Source organism: Pocillopora verrucosa, chromosome 8 (assembly GCF_036669915.1).
Source record: "Pocillopora verrucosa isolate sample1 chromosome 8, ASM3666991v2, whole genome shotgun sequence".
NCBI lineage: Eukaryota > Metazoa > Cnidaria > Anthozoa > Scleractinia > Pocilloporidae > Pocillopora > Pocillopora verrucosa.
Genome location: NC_089319.1, coordinates 10609772 through 10632508, shown reverse-complemented (window position 1 = coordinate 10632508; position 22737 = coordinate 10609772). Strand labels below are relative to the sequence as shown.

The following is a 22737-nucleotide window of genomic DNA, read 5'->3' as shown; positions in this document are numbered from 1 at the left end:
GTAGCGGGCGAAGTGACAAGGAACGCCTGACATAAATTGGTTTCTTGTACATTTTTCCATGGCATTCGAAAATGTTAACAGACACTTTGTGTACCTTAGACACGGGTTATTACGCAGATACTGTAGAGTGGTGTCCTGCTGAAGGTTTTGAAGACTATTTAGTGTGCGGTACTTATCAGCTGCTCGAGAATAAAGAGAAAAACGATGGATCCGCGCTTTGCCCAGAGGAGTATTCAAGCATTGGCAACAAGAGGGTCGGCAATGTACAGCTGTATCGTCTGAATGAATCGCGTACAAGGTCGCCTGTTGTGTTCATTTTTTTAATCAGTTATGTCAATTTACTTGTTGTGTATACCCATAAACAAATATATAAATTTTACTTTATTTCACTCTGTAGGTTGGAAAAACTACAAACTCAGGAAACAAGTGGTATTTTAGATACAAAGTGGTAAGAAGTGTTCACCTGGACTTAATGGTTTATATTTAATTCATTATTTGTTTCACCCATATAATAATAGTCAGGCTATAGTTCGACATTTAAGAAGTCTAGAGTGACAATTTCATCCAGAGCAATTGCATTTTTTTCTTCTTTTAAGTATTTCTTACATTCATTTCTTGTCACTTAACCCTTTGACCCCTAAAAGTGACTATCATCTAATTTCTCCTTACAATATCACCCCTGAATCACATATTGAGGTCATGAGAATAAAGGAAATGATCACCATGCAAAGAAGCTTTTGATTGGTTAACAAATTCTCCTTGTCATCACCTTAGGAAATGTAAGGAGAACAATGTGGAGAATATGCATACTGATGTTGAGGTGTGAAGGATTAAGGAACTTTTCAATGTTTTTACCCTTTTATCCTTTTTTACCCTTTACGGTGGCTAATTTACGTTTCAACTCAGTTGTTAACACTAAATTAACTTTTCAATGTTGTCAGGTTAGCAAAGCCATTAAATGGTTCTGCTGTACTTGGCGCTGCTACATCAAATGGAGAACTGAAGATCTATTTCCTCAAAGAAAAGGTACATACGTATATACATTAAAGGGTATGTGCAACATTGTTATTTGAACACAAGATATCTCCTGGTATTATCACTCCCATATCTAGGTCATGCTGTTTTCATTTTAAAATGATCATAGCCAGGACATGAAATTATTCCTAATACAGGCGCCAATGCGACTAAATTTTTCAATTTGGCAACCAATCCTGAAAATTAGTTGCCAAATTGGTGACTAGAATGTTTCATCATAACCTTACCTAGAGATATAGTGAATTAAAAAGATTTGCAAAGATAAATCTGCGGCAAACTTTCTTGTTAAGTTTCGCTAACTTAATTTCTAAAACAATGACAGCGTAAAAAAGGTTTTGTTTGTCTTTAAAAATGGCGACCACCTTTTTTTGAATTGGCTACCACTTTGAAGAATTTAGGAGCCAAGTAGTCACGCCCTGATAGCCTTTCTACCTATCTACCCCAAAAGATTTTGAACTAGTGTTGATTAACTTTTTTAATAATTTCTTTCAGCTATTAGTTGAGAGCACCAGTTATATTGCAAGTCCAGATAAATTATGTCTTTCAATGGACTGGTCTTTGGAAGATGAAAACAGGTCTGACATTTGACAATACTAACTTATGGGTAATGTTAATATTGGTATGAATTATTCTTATTTCTTAATTAATTTATTATTATCAATTATTATTATCATCTATACTTAAGCTAAATGACCCATCCAACCAGAATTAAGCCCAGTCTCCATAACATAACAAGACATAATGTAGTTTATTTGGTAATGCTGGTTAAGAGTTCAGCAGCCGTAGCTGATATGGACCTGCCTAATACTAATTTATAAAAAAAAATTTACAATATCTAAATAAATAATACTTTATTAATTAAAATATCTAGATATAAGTTTAGATTCATTAGTTGTCTAAGAATAAAAATACTACATATTAAGTCTGTGATATATTGGATGCCATTAAATTGAAAATAATTATCAATTCATACAGAAGTTAGTGTACTGAAAATAAACCAGCCTCAGTTATTATAAACTGGATATTCATAATCCTTTCATTCTCCATCATCAATAGTTTATTGTACCTTGATACAAAACTCATCAGCATTGGCTTAACCCTGTAACCCCTAAGAGTGACTAGCATCTAATTTCTCCTTACAATATCACCACTGAATCACACATTATTATAATAAGAATAAAGGAAATAATCACCAACTTAAGAAACTCTCGATTTTTAGACAAACTTTTCATGTCAGCACCTCAGTAAATGTACAGAGAACAGTATGGAGAATATGAATTCTGATGTTAGGGTGTAAAGGGTTAATGAAACATAAACTATTGGATATTCTAAAAAGAGGAGAATTGAAATTCTCCTGTTGTAGTTGTAAGTACATCTAAAATGTTTATCATCAACTAATGTCAGCTGATTGAATGAACAATTATTCTATTAATGATGGCCAGTCTGTCCCCTTTTCTACTGCAGCCACATTGTTATGAGTGACTCAGGCGGACAGATTACGTTATGCAAATTTTATGAAGGTACCTCTGAGCTTTGCCAAGTTTTGCAGTGGTTAGGGCATCAGTATGAGGCTTGGATTACAGCATTTAATGCTTGGAATTCATCCATTGTATATTCAGGTACCATATTTTCATATAAATGAATTTTTAGTAGAATTAGAATTTAATTGATTTCCCATTTACTATCAGGCTCGATTTCCACCGCTCTCTAGTGTCCAGTCTCTCTAGTGTCCTCCTACCTTAGAAGTGGAGTTTGGGGGGCGGCCCGCAAGATTATATTCCTAAACAGTGGCTGGTAATCGAGCCTAATTTACTATTGGTCCAGATCAATCACACAAAGTCAGATTGAGGTCCAGTGTTCTAGACTGATGGAATGTTTCATGACATGTGTCAACTTTTATGAGTGAGGTGTAGTACTGAAGATACTTCAATCTGAAAAAGAACGAGGTAGCTCTCAAAGATGTCTGTCACTGTTCGTGAGATAGAGCATTTTTCTGCAATCCTGCTTCTTGTCAAAAATAATAATATAATGTCAACTGCCCCTGTGACATCAGCTATAAGATCCTGTGTTGGTTTCAAGTTCCAGTTCAATAAAATACAATGCAAAACAAAACACTTTATTTTGAGAGGGTAGCCCTTGACAGTAATAAAAGTGATGGCCAGTGACCCTCAATAAAATGAATTCTAAACTCTCTAATATGGGTTAAAGTGATTAATTTTGAATTGTGTACTGGCCCTACTAATTAAGGAGGCGATGATTGCCTACTCAGAGGATGGGACACAAGAACAGGCTGCCATAAACCTACATTTACAAGTAAAAGGTGATTTCCAATATGATTACTATTCTGTGTTTTAATCAAAGTTGCAGTTAAAAAGTTCATTGGCTCAGTGTTTTGTTCTCTTCATTGAGTTGTCCAGCTCTGATATCTGGCCAGGATAACTATTTGCATGATGGTCTGTCCATAGTTTGTTTTGTTTTGTATTATTACAACTATTACTTTTTCAATTCACTGAATGATAGTATTAACCCTTTGACTCCCATGAGTGACCAAGACAGAATTTCTCCTTACACGATCGATACAATATCAACCAGATGAGTAATGAGAATAAAGAAAAATATCAATTTGTGAATACTTAGTTGATCTAGTACTAAATTCTCAGAACTAACATTGTAAGAATTGTATGGTTGACAGTAAGGAGAATCACAAATTTGATCTGGGAGTTGAAAGGTTAGATGAAAGGCCAAGTGAAGAGGCACAAAGCAAGTAAAGCAAAGCAAGTATGTGAGATGTGTAAAATACATTTTGCTTCACAGAAGCAAAATTTTTGCTGTGATGTGAATTACCTTTCTTCATTAATAGGATATACTTGGTAAATGGTCACTTTGAACTTGCTGGGCTTTTGAAATTACCTGTGTGGCCTCTTTATCAGTAATTCAATGAGTTTTTTAATTTGTCTTCTCCAGGCATGAGATGGGTGTCAGCAGTATTCAGTGCAATCATGTATATGAACACATGATTGCAACCGGCAGGTAAGAATCTAACATCAAATGGTCTAAGTTTGGTCTCTATTCATTACTTCACTCCCAAAGTTGAGATGTCCATGCTCTACACAGTCTGCTGTATTCCTTTTAATTATAGCCCTGAGAATTTGATGTTAACTTAAAAGTACAATGTATCCCTAAGTAATAATTCTCAGTAGTTGGTTCTTTCCATCCACAACCATGTGATGGTGATTTTTGAGTTTCACTTGAAGGAAGCTTCCTCTGAAGTCGCCAGCATAATGATTGTTTAACTTTGACTTTATAAAATACTTTCTTCTTAACGAGTAGTTAATAATGATGAGTCACACCCATATGTGATAAACTCTGAGTGTTGTTTCACAACATTTATTTCACTCTTAGAAAAAAGGCTTCACATTAATTTCAAAATAATAATTTACAAACTCTCAACTTGTGCAATCAATTGATGTGGACTTCTGTCCTGGTTTGTTATCAAACTAACAGCTATGATGAGAAGATTCATGTTTGGGATGATAGAAACATGACACGCCCATTATGCACATCACATCCTGGTGGAGGAGTGTGGAGGATAAAGTGGCATCCTTACCATGGAAACACAATGTTAACAGCATGCATGTATGAGGGCTTTCATATTCTTCAGTTCAACAACAACACAGGTATGATTATGCATCGTTTCAATAACTTTTCCATAATGCCACTAACAATGGTGCAATAGGGGATGTGCCTGGAAAAGGGGCTTCAAGGCTCCTTCCCCTCTTAGGAGGTTTGGGGCAAGCTTCTCCAGAAAAAGATTTGAAATCTAGTAATATGTAACTCACTTGCGTGAAAGCCTACACAAAACCCAAAGAAGAGAGGCTGCTTGCAGACCAAACACACAGTGGTAATACTGGTCTTATGGGCTTGAGATCATATTCTCATGTCTAATTTACAAGGAAAAGTATGACAGTAAGTAAGGAGAATTAAGAAGTGGAGCTTGAGAGTTAAAGGGTTAAGACCACCAGTAACTGGCTTTTATTGAAACCTCTGCTAATGGATGTTGTTTGTGGAGCCGAATGGTTCTTTTGGGTCTGTTGGTTTGTTATCTGGTTTGACAGATACTTGGTGAGAATGGCAGGATTTTTCACATACCTGTGACAGAGCAATCCATTTTTTGAACTGTAGAGATTTAACTAAGTCTATGCTTTATTTAAGCAGAGCACTGGAATGGCAATCAAGCTTGAAGATATTGTGGCAATAGGAGTTGTCAGATCCCTTACTAAATTGAAAACATAATGTGGGACTTCACAGAGTAAAGTTTTTTGAAAAAAAAAAAATGTGTTAATATCAACTTATCAACTCATCAATTTATCAGGCTTTCTTTTCCTTTTTCTAACTACCAGGACATCAAAGCTTGGAAAAAGTGGTTTCTTATAAGGAACAAGCAAGTTTGGCTTATGGTGCTGATTGGTACAGGAAACATATCCAGCTTTCTAGATTCAGTGCACAAGATTGTGAACAAATGGACAGAAATGATGAACACAAAGGGACTGACCTATTACATGAAAGCATTTCTGATACTCAAACTGACATAGTTGCAACTTGTTCATTCTATGACCATGCCTTAAATTTGTGGACAGTGAATAATGCAGTCTCAAGATAGCCCTGGAAATGAAACACAGCAATGTGTTGAGTTCAATCTTCCATCCTTCAGAGAAGGAACAGTGTGGATTTCTGTCTTCTTCATCCCTGATGTCTGACCAGAAGAGGAAACACCAAAGAATTATTCCAATAAAAACTTTTATTTCAAGTCCACTGTAATACTAGCTAAAGAATTCTGATGATAGAACATATATCTATATATTCATAATTCAGAAAATTCCCTTATAACATTTTAATTATCATCACTAACTCAATAACAATTCCGTATCTAACCTCAATTTTTTTCAATTGTTAAGAATGTATGTAAAAAGATACCATTACTTAGTAATCATATTTATGATAAATAAAATATTGCATGCAATGAAGACTTGCAGTTGAGTTTCAACTTCATGCATTACTTTGTAGAATTATAAAAAAAACCTAGCCCTATGATAAATTGAAACCCAGCAATTATCTGGAAAATTGTAACAAGCATCAGATCACTGATGAAATTGTACAAAATTTTTCTTATGATACATTTTTGAAAATCTGCTTGATAAACTTGAGTTGATGCACAATGGACAAACTGCATCACATAGATGACAATTTTTTCATGATGTCAGCAACTTCTAAAATCTTAATAATGTTATTAACCTTGTAAAGGTATTGAAAACTGTTCTTTACCTGGAAGTATCTGATTGTAACTGCTGATCTTTGGCTGATGTGATCTCAGTAAAATAATTTACCACAAAAATGATTACCAAGACCTGTTTGGTATGAAATGAAACTGTCAATGGAGCATTAAGTTATGCCTCAATTAGTTCATGGAGTATGTCCCAGCTTAATTACCCCACTAGGCATCAAATTTAAGGCATCTAGAAAATATTGCAGCCACAAACAATTTCATTATAATCCTTTCACACCCAAAAAATGATAAATCTGTCCTAAGAATAGTGGTGCATTTTATGTTATCCCATCTGATTGAGGTGCCTAGTTAAGGTAACACAACATTATCTTACCTAGTTTTAACCCTTCACACTCTAACATCAGTATTCATATTCTCCATACTGTTCTCTTTACATTTTCCATGGTTCTGACAAAGAGAATTCTCTTGACAATCAGAAGCTTCTTAAATTGGTGATCACTTCCATTATTCTCATGACCATTATAATTGATTCAAGGGTGATACTGTGAGGAGAAATTTGAAGCAAATCACTCCCAGGTTAGAAGGTTATAGCTGGAGGGGAGAACAACTCATCAGATCTTGGGAGTTAACATGTTGAGAATTTGATGAAAACACTATACCTGTAAGTGTAAATTTCTACACCCCCCCCCCTCCCCTACCCTTCCCTTACACTTATATCATTCAATAACACTATTCCATGTTAAAAAAAATGCTTATTTCATTATGACCCAGCAAGCTGGGAATGTGAGGAAGACCAGGTTAAGAAACCTGGAACAGTTGAACATTTCCACCTCATGATATGATGTCAGCCATAGTATGAGGTTTAGGTGTGGACCTAAAATTCACTAACTCCTCATTCACGTCATTCTGATCTGTAATTTTAACACTTAATTTATGCATTAAACCTGGATGAAACACAGTACTGGAAACTGCTTTCTTTCCTTCGGATTTCATTACTAGCCATGTAATTATTTTTTTCTTATCAACCAATAATAATTTGAGGGGCTCACCTCTAGTTTGTGGTTTGTGCCTATGATATAATTTACAATTCTTAATTATTATATTACAAAATTTCAATTGTCATAATGGTTATTTACTTTTAATAAATAGTGCAAATGGAAATTTAACTTGTTTCATGGGAATAGTAAGAACATAACCTTTTCAAAATAGGCTAGCCAGTAAAAATCAGGCAGCAGAGGAAACTGAAATGTTCAGTTCTTTAGGTGTTGCAACGTATAACACATTGACAATAATAAAAAAAAGAATTATATACATGTTGGGCAAATTGAGATTGTGTCTGCATAGCCTTAACCAGTGCAAAAGTGAGATGGCAGAAATTTCTGTGCTACATGCATGTTGCAATTCAGATTCTCTGGTATTCCACAACTTCTGACATTAATTTTTAGTGGTAATATTTTACAGCTGGTAATATTGACAAATGACCGATAATGATGTCTGCCAGCAGACAAAAATGGCATCTGCTTTCACTATTACCAGAATAATTGAAGCATGACATAGAACTTAAAAAGTAGAAAATTGACAGGAATGAACTATTTTGTTTAGCTAAACAAAGACACACCACAGATCACTAAACAATCTAAGTCACCTGTAATGGAATCTTTGCATCCTCCACAAAAATTCCTATGTCCCACAGAGATGAAACTTTGTTGAGATTTAAAAACAATTATTTTTTAAGATTGTTTGTGAAACAAGTATGTCATCCCTTTCACTAAATCCAAAATTTCTAGCTCTGCGACTTAAACTATGTTGGGGAATGACAATACTGGTAGCACTTAACCCTTTAAATCCCAGAGGCGATAAGTATGTAACTTCTCCCTATTATATCCCTACATTATCCAGCAAACAGGTGATGAGAATACTCATATTTAACAGGCATAAGTTGTTATCTTGATCTAACACCAAATTCTCTCAAATATTTACAAGGGAATGTGCAGAAGCTGAAGGGGAGAATTAACAATCTGGGAGTTAAAGGGTTAAGAAAGAGAGGCCTGTCAGTTTTCAAATGATGTGAACTAAAAAGATCTAAAATAAATTCACATTACCTATCAGAGAAAAAAAAAAGGAATTGCCTTGTTGTAAAGGTTCTCCTTCATGTGCCTACCATTGACTGACTTCTAGAATTGTGTACCAAATTAAATTTCTGCAGTTTGCAATTTTTTCCCATGTGTATGTTGAAGAGCAGTAAGAAGCATTGTAATAATATCATTCTTTGCTACTTTTTTTGGTTACGTGTGATTTGGTTGTGCTTGGTGTCTGAGCCCCTCCTGACTGTAGTTGCTATCTGGATGGGTGTGAAGCAGTGCTTACACCTGAAGAGTGACTTGTTGAAGTTGAAATGCTAAGCTGAGAGAAACCACTGTGGCAAGACTCCAGACTTGATAATGATCCCCTGAGAATGAAAATTATGAAACAGCAAATAAGTTTAAAGAAGACACAGAATGTTACAATAAAACGCTGTCACCATAGTCACACAAATCATGTTAAATATATTAGTTATAAAGTTAGAGGGTGATATGATACAGACAATAAGATATCATTTTTCAATTAAAAGCGAGGTTGTTTTCAGTTAGTAAACAAATGTATTTTTCTATCCCCTCTCTACTAGAAAATAGTTTCAACAAATTTTCTATCATGAATAATTATTAACGGGATTTTACTTCATTAGATATTGCTGTCATTGAAGTTTCAGCCACTTCTCTTTGGAAGGATAATACGAAGACAAGTTCACCTATTGTGCACTTCATACAATTTATATACCAATGTATACTGAATTGATAATTTAACCAAAAGGAGTTTAAATGAATGTGAATGTATGAATATCATTTTAAATGAACTGCTGTTTAAGAAATGAATATGGAAGCAATCCTTGCCATCATGAACACTACCCAGGCAGAAGTGAAGAGGAGTTTAAAGAGGAGTTTCTTTACTATGTTTGTACACATTTTTGTGTTGAAACAAAGACTTTCTGCGCTTGCAGTGTAATCAACGAAATTTTTGAGAATCAATTCTCAAGGCCTAAGCAGAATGGTTGCAAATAAAATATTAATGGCCATAGACTTCAGCATCCTGACTGCTTGCACAAGACTTGATCTTTTTTCCAGAGTTTTACAAGAATGCATGTCTATAGGAACTGTACTGGACAGTTGCGGGTTTTTTTTTATTTTTTTAATCACAGTGAAAAATTCAGTCCTCAGAGCACACTACCTAAAATCTCGAGAGGGAAGTACTTCATGATAGTACATGACTTTAGCTCTGGTATGACGCCCATGAGCCTGGCCTGTTGGTGCTCCGGATTTGTACTTCCACTGAAGAACATACACTCCAGGAATGGAACAAACATGGGTTCCCTTATAGAAAGAAACACAATGATGTTAGTAGACAACAAAACCATCTTACAAGCTAGAGTGCTTATCCATTGGGAACTCATCAAAAACTGAAGTTGAACTAAGCAACAATGGGTAGTGCTTCTCCCCCAGAGTTAAGATGTAAGCTATTGCAGGGTTCACTAAAGTTTTTGTTCAGGTTTCCCTGAGAGTTTTCAAGTTTATCAGGGCAAATGACAAAGGGCTAACACTTGAAAAGTCCATATCAGGGACTCCTACAATGGCCTGTTTACAATAACATTATCAACTCAGTCATCTTGTAATACCCTCCCCCCCCCACCCCCCCCGTCACAGCACCACTGGTCTTTTAGAAACTTACCCCTTTACAATTTTGAAGAAGGTTAACCCTTGAGCCTTGCAAGATACATACCTGTATAGATTCACCATCATAACAATGCCTTGGCTTTTCAACTACCACTGCATCTACACCAGCAATCACTCCAGACTGGTTAAGGGATGCATCACTTCCAAAACTTGATAAGCTTGTGGTACTGACTGCCTCCCGAGGCCGCTTGTGACGAAACACTGTAAACTGGACATCTCCTTTCATGACATCAAAATCCCACGTGATCACTGACTGAGATTCTTTGATTGTTACCAGGACCTGTTGGGCAGCAGGTGAAGATGTTAAGTTTACTAGCAGTAATTTTGGTATTTACAGGTTCTGCAGTCTTAACCACATAATAACATAGCTTGTTATCAAGCATCTCTCTCTTTCGCTATGAAAGTGTCCTGACAACTCATTGCCATGATATTCAGGAAGAACCTGAAGAGAAGTTTCCATCTTGATGTTAAAAGCAATATTTAAATTACTGTTACTCAGTTATGGGAGTTGATTGCATTTTTTGGAATCTAAAAGCCACTGTCTGCAAGTGTAATGTTTAACATATGCTACAATAATCATTGAAGATTTCAAATGATCTTCAATTATGATCTGGTGTTTGAAAGGATGTTCCAAATCAAAAGATAAAAGGAGGAAAAGGGGAGAAACACATGCAAAGTGAATGGATGAGAAGGTGGCTGGGAAGTCCTAAGAAGACAAGTCACCAGTGGCTAGCTTCCAAAAGAGGCTAATAAAAGATGACAATCATCATCATCATATCTCCCATTCTTTCATCTCTCAAATAATCTTGAATGCGCTGGAGTGTAGAAATATGTGGGAGGCTGAGGTCCATTATTTAGTTAATATAATTTTTTTTCTGACATTCCATCCCTTACTTCATGAGGTGAGCCCTTGCTAACATGTGTTGTTTGGTAGATTTCACTGCTCCAAGATTCCTCTCCTTCACTGAACTCCAGAGATCTGTATAGAGTCTTTGGGACAAGTCCCCCCTCCTTAATTTGGCACTTTAAAGGAAAATAAAGGAACATCTTTTTAAAATTACACCTTAATAACTTCTTATTAAAAGTTAGGTAATTCTCAAGGAATTGAGAGTTGATAGCACTTTTCTTGTTAACCTTCATAGAAAAGGAAGTCACCAAGATATGAAAGGACACCAGTTTACTCACTGAATAGAAGCAAAAGGAAAATATCAAGGAACATTAGAACTGCCCAGAGAAAAACCTTTTGTTCTAGCCGAGCAAAAAATTAGCTACAGAAGAATCTTTAATCTGAGTAATGCTGACGTAAATCAGCTCTACAAGGACTGCTCGCAGAATATCAAATGACAACCATGTTCCATTGTTTCTAATATTTCTAACCTCATAAGGTCCACCAAGAAAGTCTGGGATGTATTCTGCTGCAATGTAGTCAGTCAAACCACCAGGACCCTAAAATAAAAAGAATAAATGAAAACATTGATAATGACAAAAAGAAGTTAACAAAACTGTTACAGAGAGAGATGGAAGAGTACTATGTTTTAAAAATCATATATTAGAGTTCATTGTATGTTGATTTTTAAAATAACTCAACCCTTTACTGCCTTAGAGTGATAGGCATCAAATTTCTCCCAACAGTATCACCCCTAAATCAAACATTAAGTTCATGAGAATAAGGGAAATCATCAGAAACTCAAGAAACTCTTGATTGTTAAACAAGTTCTCCTTGCAAGCACCATAGGAAATGTATAAAGAACAATATGGAGAACTTGTAAACTGATGTTAGGATGCAAAGTGTTAAGGTTCCTTTAATTCCCTTAAAAATTTTAGGTCATGTTAATTACGCAGCTTACTTAAACTGATGTTCCAGGGAAAGAAACAGAGTTCCTCAGAGTCATCCAAAGTTTATGGTGGGAACAAATGGGTTTTTTCAAAAAATTAACATCAGTCATCACCACGAGAACAGTCCTTTTTAGGATTACTCTCAAGGGCATAAAAAGACAAGAAAATCAATTGCTTACTATCATTACCTGGTAGTCATTTCCTCCATAAATGAGGAACTTGTTCCTTGTGTTTTCATCAATGAAAGGACTGACCAATGTCCACAAAACACCAAATATCCTGGGTGCACGTACAATCAGCAGTCTGCCCATTGTCTCAGGGTAGTTACATTCAACAACCTCAATCACCTTCAATAAGGCTTTGATCCCTGATAAGAGAAACAATTTTTTGATCAATAAGTTGCCAAACAGTTTTACACTGAGCTAAAGAGGTTGTTTAAATAGGGTCATATAAGAGGGAGAATTTTGTAACTTCCTAACCTAAAAAATATCTAACTATTTATCACTGTAGTTTAAGTTACAACCTATGTGTAACAAAAATGCATCAAGTCTTAAAATTTGTCTTCTAATCAGAATCCAAAGCTCTAAACAATTACTCTTAAAAACTTTTTAAGTATTTTCACCTGATTACCTTTGGCAAGAAGTCAACAAAAATAAAGGAAGTAGTTCTGGTGACATTATAACATTAAATCCATCACCTGTGTATTTGTTAAAACTAATCAAAGAACTGTCAACTCACCAGGTCTCCAAAGATGCCTCATGCTTAAGCCTTCCAAATCACAAACACACGTCCATGAGCTGTAACAAAACAAACATTAATCAACAAATATGTCTATTTTGTATGAAATCACTGTGATACAAAACAGCAGCTAAATAATCTTCCTTAAGCCAACTCAACCTATATGTAGAAATGATCCCCCAGAGGACAACAAACCCTATGGAATTTCAATCAAAACCCCTACATGCAAGACGTGAACTAGCCATTTTAAATAAGAAAGTATTCCATAACACTCAGACCAGAAGAATATCTGCATAAAAACAACAAGGGGGCATAGATTTGAGAAAAAAATTAATTTTTCATGAGGAGAGGGAGATAACACCCACAAGGAGCAGAGAATGCAAACAGCCACTGACAAACAGACAGAAATCTAGTATATACCAATTCCATAAGCTTGAGTCTGATGAATTCTGCCCTGTATTACCTGATTGGATGCCCTGTTTGTTTTGTCAGTTCTTCAGTCATTCTTAGTCCTTCTTCATTAATTGAGACAACCTTGTTAAAAATTAAAAGACATTTGTAAAATTAATAGTCAGTTCCTCAATCATTTATTGAATCATAAGAATTTGAAGCTTTGCACATGTTTTTGTTCCAAAACCCAAACACAAGAAAGTTTAAAAAATGTATGATAATGAAATTAAATTTTTTGGTTTTATCAGCTGAGTTGCTAATGTAAACTGGCCACCATAAAGAGTTTCAAAGCTGATGTTATGAGCATTTGCCTTTTGTCATTTGCTCTGTCAAAGGGCTTATGCTGGAAACATCACCTTTGAAACTCTTTACAGTGACCAATTTACATTATCAACTCAGCTGATAAAACTAAATTATTTTTTAATACTCCCCCACTGATGCAGCACCACAGTTTCCTTTTTAGAAACTTACCCCCTTTATTCATAACTGCTTGCTTTGAGTGTTAATTAACCCTGGGCAGATATGGCTGTGATCACAAGTCCCCACAAAGACTTTGTAGAAAGGATGGCATATCAAGTTATTTTGTAGTAAATGATATGAAAAACTTACATGTTTAAGAAAGCCATCTTCACCAACAGCTTTAAGGAGACCTTTCACGTCCATGGACCCTAGCCGGAGTATGTACAATGGGCGCCCCTCTATATGAATCAGAAATAGGGAAAAATAATAAAATCTCCAGAAAAATCTATTGGCACAAGACAAATGCAAAGTACTGTCAATGTAAAATAATACTTTAGTGATTGATTGAATCTGTTAGTCCTGAATCAATAGACCTTGCAGTTCAAGAATATTAATACCAGTAACATTTATAAGTTACAGTGTTCATGTACCTCAATTCATAATACAGCCGTACCTGGTATTCAAAGCTTAATCAATAGAGAGTTTTCTACATATCAGAAACATTATGCCTTTTGTTGGTAATAATAAACATGCAAATATTTTGGCATACTAATAATGGGCTGGAAGCAGGTAAATTAATGCCAAAAAGTGAAAAAAAAATTGAAATTAATGATCATGGTACTTGTGGATTTATTATTGTTAACAAGTAATCAACTAGTTCCTCCTTCCCTCTGAAATGCATGTAAGACACTCAAAAAAATTTCTCAGCCAAAAGTCAGAATTCTCCCTTATTGTTTTATTATTTTACACACAACAGGTAAGAGCAATCCTTTTATGGGTAAAATTTTCAAGAATTCCGAGTGATTTTAGGTAGCAATAAGAGATACTACAGGCAGGAAATGTTATTGGTTACTACCTGAAAAGGAAAACACTGACAGGCTTATGCTTATCTATTTTGATTAACATGACAAATCATTTGATTGGCCATACAAATTCTGTTGCTGCAAGTTTGCTATGAAGGTATACAATCGCGTTAAGTCAGTACTGCTAACTAAGGAATTTGGGGAGAATTTTGAATAACCACATCAATCTTTCATCTAAGGAATTTTTCGTCACAACAAGGTTCTCACCTTTATCTTTGTTATGCCATCCTCCACTGTAGTAGCTCAAGAGAGGTTCAGGAGGCTGCCATATCTCCCTTATGTTGTCTATATTGTGATGGCGTCGCCACGCCAGAGACTCACACAGCATCTCATACACCTTAATGTGACAAAAGGAAGTTTCAAAACAATGCCATACATGCAACCAACATTATTATAGAAAAGCGCATCAAACTGCAAGAACACAATGTTGCATTAGTACCTTGTCTAAATTGAAGTCTCGTGCTCTGAGAAATCTTAAAAGATGAGCATCATTAGGCATCTGTCAACAAAAAACAATATATTAGCATAACTGAAACATCTGCATACACTGACTCTCCTGTAAAAAGCTCTGAGGAAGTTAATTTTAAAAAATCAAGTACCTTTCCTTGATGGGTGGCACTGAGTTTCTTGCGCAGCTATAAAGAAATAACACGTAGAACACAGTAATTTAGAGGAATTTTTTTGTTTTTACTTTAAAAGAAAAAAAAGGAAGCACAACCAGATGCAACAAGACTATTACATGATCCTAGTGCTGACTAGTCAACAGCTGTTTCTCTTACAAGTATACTCAATATACCTATAAGCTGGGTAGAAAATAGATTGAATCAAAGCTTTGGTGGTACAAAAAGTTATGATGCAAGGACCACAACATTTTATTCTACATGCCTGAAACAAGGCCAGTTACCTGAATAAGTTGGTTCTCTTCCTTGGGACTAAGTTTTCCAAGGAACCTCTGAATGTAGTCATCATCAAGCTTGTAATCTGAAAATGCAAAACAAGCTGACTTAAGAAAATTCTTATCGACAATTTTTTTACTAACAGTCATCTTCCAAATCCACTTAAACCCTTCTGAATGCTTCTATCATTTAATCAGAAAGACTTAACAAGTGCAATGTCGGATCAGTATTTTGAGGTTTTTTCAGCCAAGTATATATTCAATGCAACTTAACTGCAGCAAATAAGAGGAAATCTGGTAAGTTAGAAAAACACTACAGATGCAACTGCTAAGAAAACACAGACTGAAATGGCTTAATGATGATTTTGTGAGTTTGGCAAAATTTATGAAGGGACAAAAACCATGGAGTACCTTCCATAAACATGCAGGTAATGTCTACTACTTTTTCTTGCACTATAGAAAACAGCTTTCTTGTGAAATGAATTGAAAATTGAACATTCAGTTGAAAATTTCACTTTAAATAGATTTCTAGCAATGAAAATGCCAAAAAATATTTTCTTGCAATGAAATAACCCCCATAATTCTCATCAAATGCAATCTTCTATCTGTTTTGTGCCAAGTGCTGTGCAAGGCACAATGCAGGACAACAGCATACAAAGTTAATTGATTGATGATCAAGTCCTTTTCATTTTACTAAGCAGGGACAGCTTATCTATGAGCATTAGACACATTTGTCTTCTACCAAAGCAGGTTATTATCAGATCATAAGCTGCTCTTTTATTGAGTTTAAGCTGATGCTAGAGCTAGTTCCTGTGGAAAAGTTTCTTTCTTTCATTCTCATCTAGAACTAATTCAGTACAAGATGCAAGGCATACAAGTTTGTAACTCTATAGACATAATTAGTTCTTGACAAAGTCAATTAATATGCAATTTAGTTCTACAAATATAAATATTCAAGCACATTTTGGAAACATATTGCCAAAAGAAATTAATTGTGTTAATTTTTCAAGGGCCTTAAAAATGGTCTGAAATGAAGAAAACATTTTTCACCTTACCATATATTTTAAAACAAGTCAATAAAATTTATTATCTCATGACAAAGAAGAACTAAATCACATTCTAAAATGGTTCACTGTATTCAGTAAAACAAAATGCTGACGCCACCTTTACTTAAGCTGAACATTTCATAGCTGTGTAACAAAATACATTATAGTTTAGGAAAAGGTGACAGAAAATTTTTGACAAAACCTCGTACTTAATGCTGGATGAAATTGTAAGAATCCTGTAAAATACCTTGCTGGGTTGCCTGGTGTGACTTCATTTGTAAAGCATATGTTCACTGCTCTTTTGGGAAAAGGAATTAAATATAGCAACTGAAGCAAATGAGCCATAAACGTGTTCCAAAGCTTTCCTTTGTTTAAGTGTTGTATGATTCAGGCCTGTTCGTGTCCACTTCATTTGGATTTCAATTGTATTTATTGTTGACTAAATTAGGATCCTTGACGTCAGAAATTCAAATTAAACTCAGACAGCATGTCCACAAAACCAGATGTTCAAGAATATTATACAGAAACTGTTCTGTAATTGTCATTTTAAATTTCCCTATAAGTTATAAATTTAGAGCTTAATGGCTGCGTACCTATATAAACATGGCTTTAACTTCTGCTATTGCTACATGACTGTATACCTATTTTTTTAACTGCTGGTCCACTTTGTTACTCATGTTTTCACATGCCTTTTCCAATTTCATTCTGGCTTTTTGTAAATTTATCATTTATTGTTTTTTCTTTGGTTTAAGTTTGTCTGTTGCAAGACAGAGTGTATTTTTCATTAAGCAAAAATTATGAAAATCAACTTGTAAAAATGAATTATACTAATCACATGTAAATTATTTTACAACAAAAATAAAGCCTAAAAGTTTTGAACTTATGCTTTCATGCGAATTTATGAAAGATGAGATAGTTGAAAAAATTTAAATGATACTCTTGGCAAAGTTAAACATTAATAATCCTTATTGGAAGGGGAACTACTTTGAACTGTGCTTCTGTCAACAACAAAATAAAACTAAAAATTGTTGATCACTCCAGAAATTATTGAAATAAATGTAAATGTAGTAAATGAACAATGTATAACAAGCTTTATGATATTTCTTACTTCATCACCACAAACAAGGTATTCATTTATGGTATAAATTTAAGGTTACATGTATTTCAGTATTAAATTAATATGAGATTCACAGAATCACATATGATTTACAGTTGGTGGACAGCTTTTCACAAAATATACATTTAGTAAATTAAAACATATCTAGTACCTTTATTCTTTCATGGTTACTGTCGTTATCATCAAACCATAGGTGAATGTATGGGTAAGGAGTATCTCAAATTTGTTGCAGCAAAGCACAAGTCTTTTCCTGTTACCAAGCATGCCATCATTACGTGTTAAACAAGGTCAAAAGGTATGTTTGTTCAGGAAACCACTTTCCATGCAGGCATAAACTAGGCTAAGAGTAGCACAGGAAAGTCACATAGCATTAACTCACTTCCTGCACCCATTGAAATCAACCACCTGCATTGTTCTCCCTCTGATTCTTGATTACAAATTAAAAGATTTGGCAAATACAAATGCCTTCTCCTACAGTAAAGCTGCCTTGTAAAAGAAAAGAAAACTTTCTGAAAACCAAGCACTAGTCACTATGATATAATCAGAAAATATGAAACAAAAATTTTAAACAGAAAATATGTAACAAAAATTTGAACCAAAAAAATTGGAAAAACAGCAGGGGGATTTCTTAACAAGAATTTAAGATTATCATAGCTTGTAACTCAATCTTGTCAACAAGCCAAATGTACCAGTATCTAAGTAAAAACAATCTTGCTCAAGCTACTTGCCCTTTGACACCACTCATGACAATTAATTGACTCAAATTACCAAGATGAACAATGTACAACTGAACCTGACAACATTTCCATTACAATACCTCACAATATCCTTGCAGTTGTTAAAATGGTATCCAGTAAATGATTTAAGAGTCAAATTTATATCAATCCTGTTAATATTTTTTAGGGATAAATGAACAGTCTAACATACTGCATTGATTAGAATAACTTTTTTCCACTCATATCTTTGAGTTGTTTTTTAAACTTATATGTTACATTACCCTAAATAACTCAATTTGCCTTGAAAGACCAATGACGGCCAAAATATATCCCCAGGTAACACTGATGTTGCAAAGAAGTTATTACTATCCTTTTATCATTGTATGTGTTTAGTTGGTTGACCCAAATTTGGGGCATTTTTCAGCTTGAGTTATGATCTTATCTTGATTTTATTGAAAGCTATTTCATAGTAATTGTAATTTTAGGTATGATTTTATTTTTAATCCAGTGGATGTTCATGAATCTACATTAATGCATAGTTTTCATTCTATTATTGAAAGAAAAGCTACAGCAGCTATAGTTAACTAACCACATACTCTCTCACCCTGATAAAGAGCCAACCCTCAAAACATCAGCTTTAAAAACTCCTTACAGTGGTCAATTCATGTCACCACCTCAGTTGATAAAAGCAAATAATCTTGTAATACCTTCCACAGACAAGGCACCACTAACAGTTCTTTAGAAAACTATCCCTCTTTACTCTCTCAGTAGTCAGAAGTTGTGTGCTATCATGAGGATAAATTCATTGGCAACCTTCTAATTAGGTGATCTGAATGACTGAGCACTGCAAAATGGAGAGCTATAACAGAGTGGGGGGACTGGGCACATAACCACAGTTTTCCATGTTTCCAACTCTTTCTTATTTTTTCCAGATTTAAAGTAGTTTTTCAGTATATTTTACACTCACCTGGTCTGGAGGCAAGTGGTACCACATCAGAAGCTTCTATTGCAGAGCTTGCAATAGGAAGGGCATTACCATCCTCCTCTGTTTGGTCTTCACTACTTACAGCTTCTGCACTCTTTGTTCTCGGGCGTCCACGAGAATTCTCAAAGGGAGCCAGATATGTCACCCCTTCACTAATCAACTCATCAATGTAGTACTGAATCACTTCTTTTCCCTGATGAATGATAACGTAAGAATTTCTTGTGTCATAAAACACAACATTTGATAATAATTTTTTTTCTGGTAAAAGGATCTGTGGATACTGGGACTTACGAGTTTCGCAATATTAGTGTTAAACACTTGGTAAAACCCTTGCAGCTTGTGAAGGTGGTGATTTAAGTGAACTAACAAGAGACAGATGGTAATTCAGCTTGTTGACTGCAGCTACTGTTAAATTTCACAACATAAACTACCCCTAAAGTACTACGTAACATAAAATAAGGAATCAGTAAGCCGATGAATGGTAAGTGCTTAGTCAGCACAAGTTCCCAAAATGTGATGTTCATTAACTCAACCTCCTGTAAACTCAAATAACAATAATTTTCTAAATAAACTGAGGTACTGCCTTGCTGAGAAAAGGGGGGAATTGAAGAAAATTTGGTCTTATCATGGTATTGGCCACTGTAGAGAGTTTCTAAAGCTAACAGTTCTTCACCAGAGTATGAGGGTTAGGTGGCTGCTTAGAAGAGATACAGGGGAGATAAATTTCTATGTAACCTATGGTACTGCCTTGCTGGGGCAAAGGGGGAATTACAAGATAATTTGAATTTATCATGATATTGGCCTCTGTATAGAGTTTCTGAAGCTGGTGTTACAAGTATTAACCCTTCACTGTTCACTCTGACAGGGGGTCAACATTCAAAACATAATTAATCATAAATAAAACAAAATCACCAAGAAATAAACAGATAGAGGATTACTATGAAGAACCCTAAGATCACCTTCTTGATGTTCTGAAGATACAACTTGATGGCCAACTTCTCAATGGCTGCCTCAAAACCAAAGAATGACTTGATGTCCAAAGTGGCATCCTGCTCAAAACAAGTCCAGTCAGGATTGTCGGGATGAACCTAGAAAGCCAACAATGGTATGAATTAACAAAGGATACATAAATGCAAAGACATAACAGATAGCACAAGTGATGCTAGATCAAGAATTCTGAGCTCATTTTCAAACTTATCAGTAAAAGTTGTGATCTTGATCTGACACCAAATTCTCACAATTTATTTATAAGCAGATGTGCAGCTAGAGGGGTGAACAAAGATACTCACTCATTCCAGACCTACTATTATTATCTCATAAATGTAGCACTGAGTACGACTGTTCCTCTCTGTACAAAATAATTAAACAGATTTTTCTTGTGCATCATTTAGAGTCAATTTTCTATATCTTCAATGTAAATAGGGGATGACTTGGCAAAGTTCTACTTTAAGCAAAAGCATCTTGCATATTAAAAGTTAAGCATAAAAAAGCTTTCATTCAAAAAAAAAAAAAAATATATATATATATATATATATTATTCAGCTCTATCATTCTGTGTTTTTAGCCCGCATAAAATGAGACAAACACCTCAAAAACAACACACAGTATTACGCATTACAGAAAATCCCTGCCGAGAATGTAACCTTGCAGATTTCATACTCATACGAAATTTTGCCAATTGGAAAATGCTATGTCTAGTTCTTTCCATGCCTAAGTATAACAATTCAATAATAATAGTCTTCAAAATATAAAACATCAGCCAGTACAAATGAAAAACACCGTTCCCAGATTATTCCTAAAAATTTAAATTTATAATTTACACTTTTTTAAATTTAAATTATGCCAAAACATGACCCAAACAAATCTTCTTACAAGCCTGCTACACATTACATCACTTTCTTCTGGGTATGCACAAGGCTCCTAGTGTAATTAATAATATTTGGGTAGAAAGCTAATAATCATAATTCAATAAATTATTTATTACTTCCAATCCAAAATAAGCAGGTATAATAACATCATATCGGCCCGTGAAAACTTTGGAATAGTCATTTGTGGTTTTGCCTGATTGTAATGCAAATGTTCCCGTGGGACAGGAGACAAGTGTTTATCCTTAAATCTATAAAATGTTCGTGCTCTACCAAAAGACTTTGGCACTGTTTATTTCATACTCATCTTGCGGTGTTTACTTTGAGGTCATTGGCAAAATCTCAAAGTAGACTATCACAAACGTAAATTGCAAGTTACGTGAATATAGTGTTAGTTGCTGAGACAATATCAAACTTGGAGAAAAAAATGAGACTTTAATTTAAAATATGTGGACAGAAACTTCTCGATTTGCCCTCTTCCCCTTCGGGCAGGTGACGATGGAGTAAATAAACTTACCGAATAGAAGCAGTGTTCTGTGACAGAAACACGGGACGAGAAGCTCTCGTTGAAAGCAGTGATTGTCAAAGTCCTCTCGCGCCGATCGAGACAGTTCGTTTGATTGAAATACACATACTCCACGCCAATAATCTGCAGCAAAATGAAATTTTGGAAAAATTTAAACCTGCACCAAAATTACAAAATTTGCTGAACCACCCTTCCTTCCGATATCACGAAGATGTAGATCAGCCGTATCACAGTCCTAGATAATTCAGTATCGAGTACCATGTTTTGATGTTTTCGACAGTCACGTCATGATAACAACTGATCAACAGTACAACAAATTTCTATGCACGAGGAAATCAAGCAAGTTACTACCCAAATTTACATTCGTGAGAGAACTGCGTTCACACAACCCACTGGTGTATTTCCTTTAAGTTAAAGATCTTTCTTGTTTAGCTACAATTCGGGTCAATACACTTACTTTCTTCAATAGATACGGAGCATCTACATCGAGTTTGCATCTCCTTTCGATGTTGTGTACCGCGCCGTCTTCGCTCTTATACTCTGACAAAATATCGCTGCCAAGAAACACTGGAATCATTTTGCAAGTAGGAAAACGCTTTTCGTAAGCCTGTAAAAAAATGAGTGAGAGTTCATAGATTACAACCGCGAAATTGATTCTGTAACGGTGAAGATTTATCAGTTGGGCAATTAGAGGCATCGTATTTACAACCAGACGCCGCCGGTCGCTGACTCAACTATTACACAATTAATTCTACTTGAAGGCAATCACCAAGTGAACGTGAGATTACTAGTTTCATTAGCTTCGTATCGATAAAAGAGCTATTAAGTAGAATCAGTGTGATCGGATTGCGTAAATAAAAAGAGAAAATGATTCATCGAAAACTTCACCAAATGAATGAAAACGCTAAACTACTCACCGCCATGACTATCTCAAAAGGGTACTTATAAACCCTTACAGGCGACTGGTATTCTTGCACCATTTTAACTGCTAGTGGATGAAGCAAAAACTAAACAACGAGCTTTCAAACCAAAAACTGATTTTACAAGGCACGCCGGTGTTAACACACCACCGACATGTTTGCTTGCGTCTATACAGGAAGATGAAGATCGACAAGGAAATAATTCTGTGGGGTGGTGGGAGTAACAAGTGACGTC

The 22737-nt window shown here is 35.1% G+C and overlaps 2 protein-coding genes across 2 annotated transcripts; one reads left to right on the top strand and one right to left on the bottom strand.

Moving 5' to 3' along the window:
• The first annotated feature begins 13 nt into the window (after nucleotides 1-13).
• On the top strand, nucleotides 14-5975 carry LOC131778969 (diphthine methyltransferase). The gene is made up of 9 exons (XM_059095464.2): nucleotides 14-298; nucleotides 398-448; nucleotides 942-1026; nucleotides 1528-1610; nucleotides 2500-2654; nucleotides 3283-3355; nucleotides 4000-4065; nucleotides 4540-4712; nucleotides 5436-5975. The coding sequence occupies exons 1-9, from the start codon at nucleotides 72-74 to the stop codon at nucleotides 5693-5695; spliced, it is 1173 nt and encodes a 390-aa protein (XP_058951447.2). The 5' UTR covers nucleotides 14-71; the 3' UTR covers nucleotides 5696-5975.
• Nucleotides 5976-5992: 17 nt separating this feature from the next.
• On the bottom strand, nucleotides 5993-22707 carry LOC131778968 (SEC14-like protein 1). The gene is made up of 18 exons (XM_059095463.2): nucleotides 22500-22707; nucleotides 22040-22189; nucleotides 21574-21705; nucleotides 20151-20279; nucleotides 19174-19384; nucleotides 15337-15413; nucleotides 15032-15067; nucleotides 14872-14931; nucleotides 14640-14769; nucleotides 13720-13808; nucleotides 13124-13194; nucleotides 12661-12719; nucleotides 12111-12289; nucleotides 11464-11532; nucleotides 10981-11109; nucleotides 10133-10366; nucleotides 9584-9726; nucleotides 5993-8768 (listed from the first exon to the last, which is right to left on the bottom strand). Exons 1-18 carry the CDS (start codon nucleotides 22560-22562, stop codon nucleotides 8657-8659), a joined length of 2073 nt encoding a protein of 690 aa, XP_058951446.1. The 5' UTR covers nucleotides 22563-22707; the 3' UTR covers nucleotides 5993-8656.
• Nucleotides 22708-22737: the final 30 nt, after the last annotated feature.